The sequence below is a fragment of the Coffea arabica genome, chromosome 4c (genome assembly GCF_036785885.1).
Source record: "Coffea arabica cultivar ET-39 chromosome 4c, Coffea Arabica ET-39 HiFi, whole genome shotgun sequence".
NCBI lineage: Eukaryota > Viridiplantae > Streptophyta > Magnoliopsida > Gentianales > Rubiaceae > Coffea > Coffea arabica.
The window spans coordinates 6,433,864-6,443,629 of NC_092316.1; the positions used below are offsets into that span (position 1 = coordinate 6,433,864).

Here is a 9,766-nt window from a genome sequence, read left to right on the forward strand (position 1 = left end):
CACATCTAGGAAAATGCATTCTGCATACTCTTAGACGTGTTCATTAGACTATGCTCAACATGGAAAGAATAATTTGACCTATTCTTTTTTTTTTTATTATTTTTTCTAATTTTTATCAGTCGTTAACAGCTAATTTAGCATAATTTACTTCTACTTTTATTCTAACCTACATGGGAGCGGAGGTCCAATGGAACCTAGAGAAACTGATGAGGACTAAACCATCATCAAACTAAATGGATGCACTATGCACTGTATGGATTTAGAAAAAGTCACATATAGTGGCACGTTGATACAACTGATTGGGGGCTCTCCTGTACATTGATACTGACTTAGGGTGGCAACATTGGCTTGAGGAATTATTCAAACACATAACAAAACATATAGGGAGTAAAAGATGCAACTAACAGCAGGAGGAACGGCTTCCACAATTCAACCCTAAACAATGCCATACGATATTTGCTAAACTACTACTCTGTTTGAATAGCTGGACCAGTGTATGTTCCCGAGCGCATGTACAGATCATCTGGTGTATTAATTTCGGCAAGCCATGCGTAATCCTCTTCTTTTCCATTCTGTACCTCATCTCCATCTGCGGCTGCAAAAAAATTCCAACAATACTTAATATTATTATGGCCCTATGTGTGGTAGCTATGCAACCACTTAATACAATAATAAGCAGAGTTACTATACATGCCTCATTAGCATCAGAGTTGAAGAACTTACAGAAGGTGGAATAAGGATAATCATGGTAGTAAGTACATTTTCTGCCAGCTGCTTCCAAGTAAGGAGGTGCAAGAATGTCGAGCACTGCACAAGGAGTGACTGCAGTAAAACAATGCAGATTGCCTCCACTCTTTGGGTATAAGACAGATGTACTACAAGGTGCTGTCAGAACTTTATCAACTGCCAACTTAGCCAATCTCACTGCCAAACAAGGATACTTTAACCAAAATGCTATAGAAAGAAAATAATTAAAGGAGCAGCATTTTACAAATAAACAGCACATGCAACCATGAGGCATCATATTGACTTGGCAGTTAAATTTGCCAATTGACAGGCATTTTTCATCTTGCCAATAATGGACATGTTAAAGAGAAAGACGCTCAATCATTAGGAATTAATTCACCCCACCTCAAAAGAAGCAAATTAATGTTTCAAGAAGACAAAGTTGTTCCATTTACTTTGCAGAAACTCTGTGGGTTGGAAAATTCCATTTCTGGAACTCCTCCAAATGACTATTTACATGTGTATTTTCAACTATCACAAACTTTGTCACTTCTAACTTCAAAGAGTTTTTTTGTCTAAAAACTCGAAACACACTCTTTTCATTTGCTCAAAATCTGTAGGTTCAAACACATTTATATTCAGACAGACTAAGTGTACAATATAAGGCACGGCAAGAACTTTAGGTGCAAAAAGTCCTCAAGGGTGCTTCTGTAACTTAAACTTTCTTTCTTTCTTTCATTTCATGCCAGATGATACCAAAGGCTTGTGTGTAATTGGGAAATCCTTATTGAAAAATTTAACTTGCAAGAGAATGAACAATGAATGAATTGGATTGTGACAAACTATCAAAAACCGTAAGTAATCCTTCTTTGATAATCTTGATAATCAATTTGGCACTGGTATAGAATTACACCTGTTGGATGACCTGCTTGCTTGCCTTTCTGGACCAGGGCAGGCTCCACCCAGTCATATGCCTTAACATGCAGGGAACCATAGAGTACTTTGCTGAAGACAGTCATCCCAGGGTGGTCATGAAGTGGAATAACTGAGGAAGTGGGGAAACAGAATACACACATCTGCATTAAACATCATCAACTTGATCATCAACCTGAACTAGTTCTTGCACCTACAAAGAGAAGAATGCAAGATGCATTGAACAGGTGTAAACCTACAAATCTCCCTGGGTAAGTGGAAAACGAAATTCAATGCACAAAATTGGGTAATGGGATTAATCAAAAAGTAAATAGGCAGATCATCTGAATATGAGCACCAGTAAGAAATCCTATTTGTGGTTGAGGCAAAAATGCAAAAATTGCATCAAACAAGCGCAGGAAAGAGTAATACCCCAGAGCAACTATAACTAACATGATCTCTTATCAGCTAAGTACTTAACTATTACACAGTAGGTACACACTAATCACCCGCTGACACAGCAGAATACATTCACCAGAAGTTCAGAATAGTAGTTTGTCTCTTTCATCAGAAGTATACTGCTAACTTACTGTCCCCTAGAACAATTTAAATTTTGGGAGAAGTAAATTCTGGTAGGGCACATCTTCTGGCATGCTGTGGTTAATAAGCACAGAATTGTATCGGGTTAATCAGTTGTTTGAAGCCATAGGACAGAACAGACTAGGAATTTGGGCCTGCTGAAAGAAGCATCATTTAGCCATCTCAAATTGGCACTAAATGGAGAGAGAGAAGTCATAGTGAAAAACTAATGCCTATGCCATGTTGATGCCAACCAAACAATGTGAAAAACCTATTTTTGCTTCCCATCGTTGAACAATTTGGCGAGCTATGGCTTAGAAGAAGAAGACAACAGAAAAGAGTAAAGTATATGCAACATTGGAGGTCCTATGTTGGAAACTCATTCCAGTACTAAATGCAACCAATTGTAACAAGCACAAAGAAAGAACTAAGTAATCTTACCGTAAAACTATCTCCCTCATGTATATCCACATAAGTTATTGGTTGAGCCCAACGATCTACCCTATTAAATAAATTAAGTCCAAGAAGACCATGACCTCGATCATCCTCTTGGTTTTCGTCTCTGAGACCAACATCCGCTGGACCAATTGTATCTACAAGTAGATGACAAGATCAGCACAAGGACAAAATAGTACCTGAATAATTCAACTAAAATAAACAACCCCCTCTAAGTTGAGCACTCCAATTCCAGGTGACTTTCAGGCCCTATTTACAGCTATAAATTGAAATTGTAACTAAATTATGTGTTTGCATTTGGTTTGATGAAAATTGAAGGAAATCGATTGCAAATCGTAATAAAGTGAATGCCACTGGCTTCCACTATGGTCGATAGAAAAATACCATGTATCAAAATCTCTATTCATTTGCAACATGGCAACATTAAGAGCTTAAACTTCATCTACATTGCTCAAAAAAATATCATCCCACATTTCAAAGACACAATCTTTACCATAATCAGCCGCCGAATTCACACTCTATGCACATCAACGACAACAACCATATCCCAACTCCTAATGTTGCTAAAAGATTATTAATACTATTATTTTTGTTTTCTTTTACGTTACACTTCACTTTCTTCTACACCCTTTTACTCCATGCGGAAAAATTACTCAATTATACCAACCAACTTTTCCTTTCATATAAATATAAGCTTTTCACAGTAAATAGAAAAGAATTTAATAACTTCTGCTTAGCATCACCTCAGGCATCCAGATTTATCCCTTCATTTAATTATTACAGATATACTCAAGGATCCAAAGTCCTAGCTGAAAACGGCAAAATAGCGAAAACCCATTGGTACAAATAATTCTATTTTACCAATAAATCACAAAATATAAACCGGTCACAGTTTCCTATTAAACAAATCACAAAGCACAGAAAAGGAGAGTATGAAGAAGAAGTACCTAGTAAAGAGCAGAGATTTTGTGTTGCTTTAGAAGAAGGTGGGAGGTTTCCTGAGGACGTAAAAGTCCTTTTACAGAGGTCATACAAGGCTTGAATTGAGGAGGAGGAGGAAGAAGAAGAGGAAGAGGTCTTCTTCGTCATATTGAAGAGCCTTCGATGCAGGCACATTCTGAGGAGGGCATGGGCTTCTGGTCCGGAGAATAAAAACACACCCCATTAGATTTTATCAGATGCAGTTTGAGATACTTTAAAGGTTTTGGGGTCAATCTGAAAACTAAAATTAATTAAACTACCGGACAAGAACGAGTCAACAAGTCACGTGATGGCAGCAAAACTGGGGAAAAACATTTTTGTACTCCTATAAAATAAAAATTACTTCTCCATCTCTCCTACATTTTCTCTTATTAGGCAATTCTACCCTCTCACAGTGAGCGGTAGTAAAAAATTTGTGTCCACTAATCTCTTTTTAAGACATTGTCTGCAATAATGTCTTAATTGTTACCATCATTGAATTATTAAAAATTTAATTTTGATTATTGAATTATCTAGGATTTAAATTTCGAATCGTTTTATCAAATTTAATCATTAAATATGATATGTTTGAATGCTTGCATGATTTATAAGATAAGAAGAAAATGTAAAGTTAAAGATTAAATCTGATAAATTAATTTGAAATTTAAATTTTAGATAGTTTAATAATTAAAATTAAATTTTTAATAATTCAGTAATCAAAACTCGATAATTTTAAAAGTTTAATGACCACTGGACAATTTATTCTGTTAAATTCGTCGGTGCTGCACTTCCATTCGAACCGGTGTCGTTTCGGATGGAACTTAACTAGTGAACACTGAACAGTACTCTCGAGTTTCAGTTTTCAGGGAATCACGAGTGGTGATTTGGCGGGAAAATCGAAATGGCAAAACAAGAAGATAATCCTAGAAAAGAAGAAAAAAATCCCTCATTTCAATTTCTCTGCACCTAAAAAGTTTTCCTCCGCCTCTATCATTTTCGTCAGTCGGAAAAATTGCAGAAAAAGTTTTACAAAAAATGGAAGGCAGCGAAAGCGAAGCAATTTTCGAATCACTGAATCTGAATCCGCAGCTGTTCATCAACGAAGTCCTCAATTGCGTCGACGATTTAGTGGACGAAGCCTTCACTTTCTTCAACCAGTAATTATCGCTTTGCCCTTCTTCTATACATTAATCATCCACTGCTTAATTTCAAAAATGATCATCTTTTCCGTAACCTCTTGGGGTGGAATTCAGGCAAGCATCAGCGGTTTTGAAAACCGACGGTACGGATCGATCGGATGATTTGACTAAGGTGAATGAAAGTTCAATTTTTTTTTGTTTTGGTAGGTATTGGACTTGGGTAGAGTTTTGCTGTAGTGCGATTGATTTTGCTAATTTTTGGTGAGATTGATAGGGTGTGGCCAGTATAAGGAACATAATTCAGTCCAGTTTGGATAAAAGGTTGAGTATGTGGGAGAAGTACTGTATACGCCATTGTTTTGTTGTTCCAGAAGGATTTTCCTTGCCCAAAGCTGTAAGTTTCTCTGAAATAATTCTTCTTTTTTGAGTCAATTTGTTTTCTCTGTTGACTGCGCTTTTTGAAGTGAAAATTGGTGAAAACGGTGCCCTTTGAAAGGTTCAGTTCTAAAAGAAGGCAAAGTTTTGAGCTTATTATTGTAAACGGTGCAGCTAAACAAAATATCCTTTTTGTATACATTAACTTCATATGGTGTTATCATAAATGAGCTCAAAACCGTGTCTTGTTTGTAATTAGGCCTTCAAAATGCCTACTTTTTTAAACAGTAGATAGCCTCTTAAATTGGTGTGTCTCCATGTAGGGGCATAAAAAAATGTTAACTTTATGACTTCTTTCTGTGGAATGAACATGATAAAGATTGAATTGATAGTGAGAGTCTTCCCATAAGCAGTTCAGCTCATGACTGAAATAACTTGAAAAAAGTTTAAGTTTTCAGTGTTTGAGTATTACTCTTTGTGATTTTGACAAAGTAAAAACAAATAATGATAATGAGTAAGTCCATTTGGTACTCCATGGACGCACCTCACTTGCAAAATAACGAGACCTACTGTCACTTTTTAGGATTTGATGGAATAGTTGAAACCTTTTTTCATCATCATTATTATTATTCTTTATTTTAGTTCATCAAAGAAATGATACTCTATCCTGTTCGTCACAATGAACTTGAAATATCTTCATTTAAGATGTTATTTCTGAACATAATTCTGTTAGTAATCTGAACTCAAAAGCTGACTATTCTTTATGAACTTGCTTCTAGAATGGCTCATCTAATGACACTTCAATGGACCTCGACACTGTTGATGATTCAGAATTGGACAAGCAGTTAGATTCTCTGAGAGACAAGCTCATTTTGGTACGTAGCCTTTGTGCTCTTTAAGTCTGTATATGCTTTTATTGAATTAAGGATTTTGTCTGTGCTGCCTTTTCCTGTTAACATATTTATCCAGGTTGGTAAAGAGTCTGCTCAGCTTAACAGTGAGATCCAATCATTAGAGAGGCAATCAGACTTAATCAATAGCTCTGCTGCTTCTATCCATGAAGCATTACAGCTATATGAGAAACACTCTATGGATGATATGTTGAAAGGTGCTTCATTTGATCTATATTTGTATGCAACACTATTTTTTGCAAGTATTTCTAATTATGGTGCTCTAGGACATTATGCTGTAATATATCTAAGGAAACTCTGGTACTGTTCTAATTGTTTATGAAGTCAAATTTATAACATAGTGACTGTTTACCTCTCTGATATGGTTCCAAGATTTCTTCAAGGTACTGAGTTGTGGATAAACACACCTGGTGAGACTAGAAATTGGAAGAAGAGAGTTGTGCAACTATCAGTGGTGTATTAGCAAAGTAGAAGGTGATTTTAGAGTGATTATATTGCTAATAGATATAATAAATGTCAAAGAAGCCCAGTAGATGCACTTATCTGGCGGACAGATGCATGTAATGTCATTATTTGTCTACTTCCACTGAAGAAGTGTTGTTTAGTGATAAGTTGATGTTCATATCATTTTTCAGTTGAAAAGAGATATCTGTAGTTGCTTGCATACTTCTTAGTATAGGACTATTGATGATTTAAACCAGGCTTAGAACTAAAATTAACAATCTTGTATACCAGAACTGGAGCTTGAGTAGGAAGGAGGTGATATTATAGAGGCCGTAACTAATCTTTGTGAAAAATGGGCTATTACTTTGGTACGATGAAATGGACACTTACACACTGAGACATGGGTGGAGGGGACAGGTGGGTAAGAGAGAAACAGATGTAGATGGAGGTCGAACGAGAGAGAGCTTGCCAGATTCAACTTACCCGAGGGATTACCTTTCAAATGCCATGCATTCTTTAGGATTTAAGATTCATACTGGGAGGAAGTTTGCTCTAGTGGTAAGTTTAGCTATATCATTTGTATTTTTTTTTTCGTTAGCTTGTATTAGATTTGTCTGGAATAACAGTTGGGCTTGTACCTGGCTTACCTAACTGAGTCTGAAGATGCATCACTCTTGATGTTGATGGAGATGGATGGTAACTTTAGAGATGGATAGTTTTGGCATTTTCATTCGTGCTTTCCCTCGTTTTGATTACGCTTATCGTCTTGTTTAATTTACTGCATTTTGATAGAATATTATTCTTGGCTTTCCTACCAGTACCTGTACAACTACCCACCAATTGAATCATAACAGATGGATTGATGCAAAGTATCCTTCCACTGAAGCCTTTAAAATTTCATCCTTCAGCGTTATGATTGACTTCAAGTTCTGCTGATTGCTGGGTGCAATGTATTTCCAAGCATTGGTGTGGACTGTACGAATGTCCACCTATTAAATCATAACAAGTGGAGTGTTAGAAAGTAAAAGCGACTTAAACCTTAAAACTTCACATACTTTGGCTTTATGTTTGTCTTGAAGTTCTGCTGATTGGTGTGTCCACTGTCTTCCAGAATATTGCAATTACTCCAGTCTTTTCATCATAAATCTACAGAATCTAAATAGTAGCAGTCTGTGGTTTCCTTAATAGCTGCAAACCTTTCAGATGATTATGGATATGACTGTGGAAGGTAAGCTGCATTTTGAGAAATGTTATCCTGTCTTGCAGAGTTGATTAAATATTCTTCAGAATTCCATGCAAAGGTGGACAAGCTGAGAAGCAGTAGATTTGAGGACATTGAACATGGTAGAGCAGAGAGGATTCACATGCTGAATGGAGACATCTCCAAAGTTAATCGTCGCTTTGGTGAGCAATAAGCGGTTTATCAAGTTTCAGTTCTTGCACTCTTATTTTGTCAAATTAATTCCCTATATTTATGGTCTACTGCTGCTTGTTATTAATAGGGCTTTTCAATGCTAAAATTGAAGAACTGCAAGAACTTTTGGACGACATGAACACTGGGTGAATTTCTGCCTAGTGACTTCATTCCCATTCCTGTAAACAAATGCTATGATACTGCTGTAGTAATTGTAAAATTCTCGTTTTCAGTTTTTATTGCTCATGCAATGTACGAGATAGATGATCTTGAACAGTATTAAAACTTTAATCTCGTCATTTCTCATATAAGTTTCGTTTGACATGTTATGAATGTTTTTGCTACCCATGCCAATCGTCCATGTAAATTGACTTTGGATTGCCCAGAAGGCTGTGACTCATTAGTTGATTGTAGGCAATTCAATGCAAGGGAATGATAGTGATTCTACTGTATCTTTCAGCATAATTAATATCTGTTTATTCTGCTCTTTCTCGGTGGAAACATAACTTATCAACTGTCTAAATTGCTTAGCGTATGGTAGTACACAGCTCACTCAATAAGTGCCAGCCTTTTCTAGGTTCAGCCAATACCTCCGAATTATTTTGCAATGAACTTAGATACAAGGAGGAAGAAGCGATCATAAATTGCACTCCTACAACTCCAGATGGCTGCAAGCAGCAAGCACAGTTACAGTAACCATTGCAGTCCTACAACTTCAGATAGCTGCAAGCAAAGTGCAGTTTGGTTACAGGATCATATTTTCACATTCTTGCTGCTGAATCTACTTTGAATGGATTTTTCTGCATCCCTGCACAAAGTGGAAAAATTACAAGTGAAGTTCCAGAATATAAAAAAGAACAAGTTTTCTAGCTACAAATAAATGTGCAGATAGATTGAAATAGATCCATGACTTAAATGGATTTTCCTGCATCTGTGCACAATTGGCAATTAAATTCACGTCTATTGACATCAGCGTCTACAGTGACAATGAACATAGGGTACTCCATCTTTAGTAGGTACAAGAGTAGTAGGAAGCCCCCCATAAGCTTCTACAACAGCGAGGCAATTCTCAAAATCTGGAAAGCTATATACAAACAAGTTCGTCACTCTGCCCATTTACGGGGTATAAATTTGTACCTTGTTTAAAATTATGGTGGACTTACTCTTTCCTCCGTAGCACCTTGTTTATTTGATGAAGTTCCCTTGTTTAATTGAAAATTATGATAGAACACTTAATTTAGCACTTGAAACAATATATTAGTTTCTTATATATTCACCAAAATCTTATGTCCTTGACTATAGGAGTAATAATTGTTTCGTTTTTATGCATTTTGCATATGTTTTGGCTGGTAATTCAATCATCTTCAGCTGTTTATGCTCTTATACTAATTACTACTACTATCAGAATTTGGCCGTCTGAAATGCCACCGTACAGACTTCCCAGGGCCGCGGTACCTAAACCTGTATGTGGTTTGTCTATTTTTTCACTGCCAAAACCAGGTGAATACATGAATTGCACCCAGGGGGATACATAAAAGCTTAGCAAACTGCCTTTCATCAGCTCGAGCTTCATCTCTGAAAGATCAAAATTTAGAAGTATATTATTATGTAGCAAATTTAGTATCAGCTACTAGTCTATACAAACAATCCAGGCTCAAGTTTACAAAGCATTGCTACTTCAAACCTATGTAGGGGTATGATCCATGTTGGCCAACAAAAGTTTAACTTGGGTTTTTGACATAATTTATATCATACTGGCCGACGAAAGAATATTCCCAACTTCCAACATAGAGTTTCCCACGATTTTCTAGAACAGTTGTAATGCGTTGATTGTACTCTTTACTGAGATC

At 36.4% G+C, this 9,766-nt stretch overlaps 2 protein-coding genes across 2 annotated transcripts; one reads left to right on the forward strand and one right to left on the reverse strand.

The window, feature by feature from the left end:
- Positions 1–224: 224 nt before the first annotated feature.
- On the reverse strand, positions 225–3,834 carry LOC113739730 (plant cysteine oxidase 3). Its single transcript, XM_027267039.2, has 5 exons — positions 3,621–3,834; positions 2,659–2,810; positions 1,640–1,802; positions 724–924; positions 225–595 (listed from the first exon to the last, which is right to left on the reverse strand). Exons 1-5 carry the CDS (start codon positions 3,787–3,789, stop codon positions 468–470), a joined length of 813 nt encoding a protein of 270 aa, XP_027122840.1. The 5' UTR covers positions 3,790–3,834; the 3' UTR covers positions 225–467.
- A 656-nt stretch (positions 3,835–4,490) lies between these two features.
- LOC140005205 (protein MIS12 homolog) lies at positions 4,491–8,227 on the forward strand. Its single transcript, XM_072045767.1, has 7 exons — positions 4,491–4,790; positions 4,887–4,944; positions 5,047–5,166; positions 5,927–6,022; positions 6,117–6,255; positions 7,769–7,906; positions 8,005–8,227. The coding sequence occupies exons 1-7, from the start codon at positions 4,669–4,671 to the stop codon at positions 8,064–8,066; spliced, it is 735 nt and encodes a 244-aa protein (XP_071901868.1). The 5' UTR covers positions 4,491–4,668; the 3' UTR covers positions 8,067–8,227.
- The last annotated feature ends 1,539 nt before the right edge of the window (positions 8,228–9,766 follow it).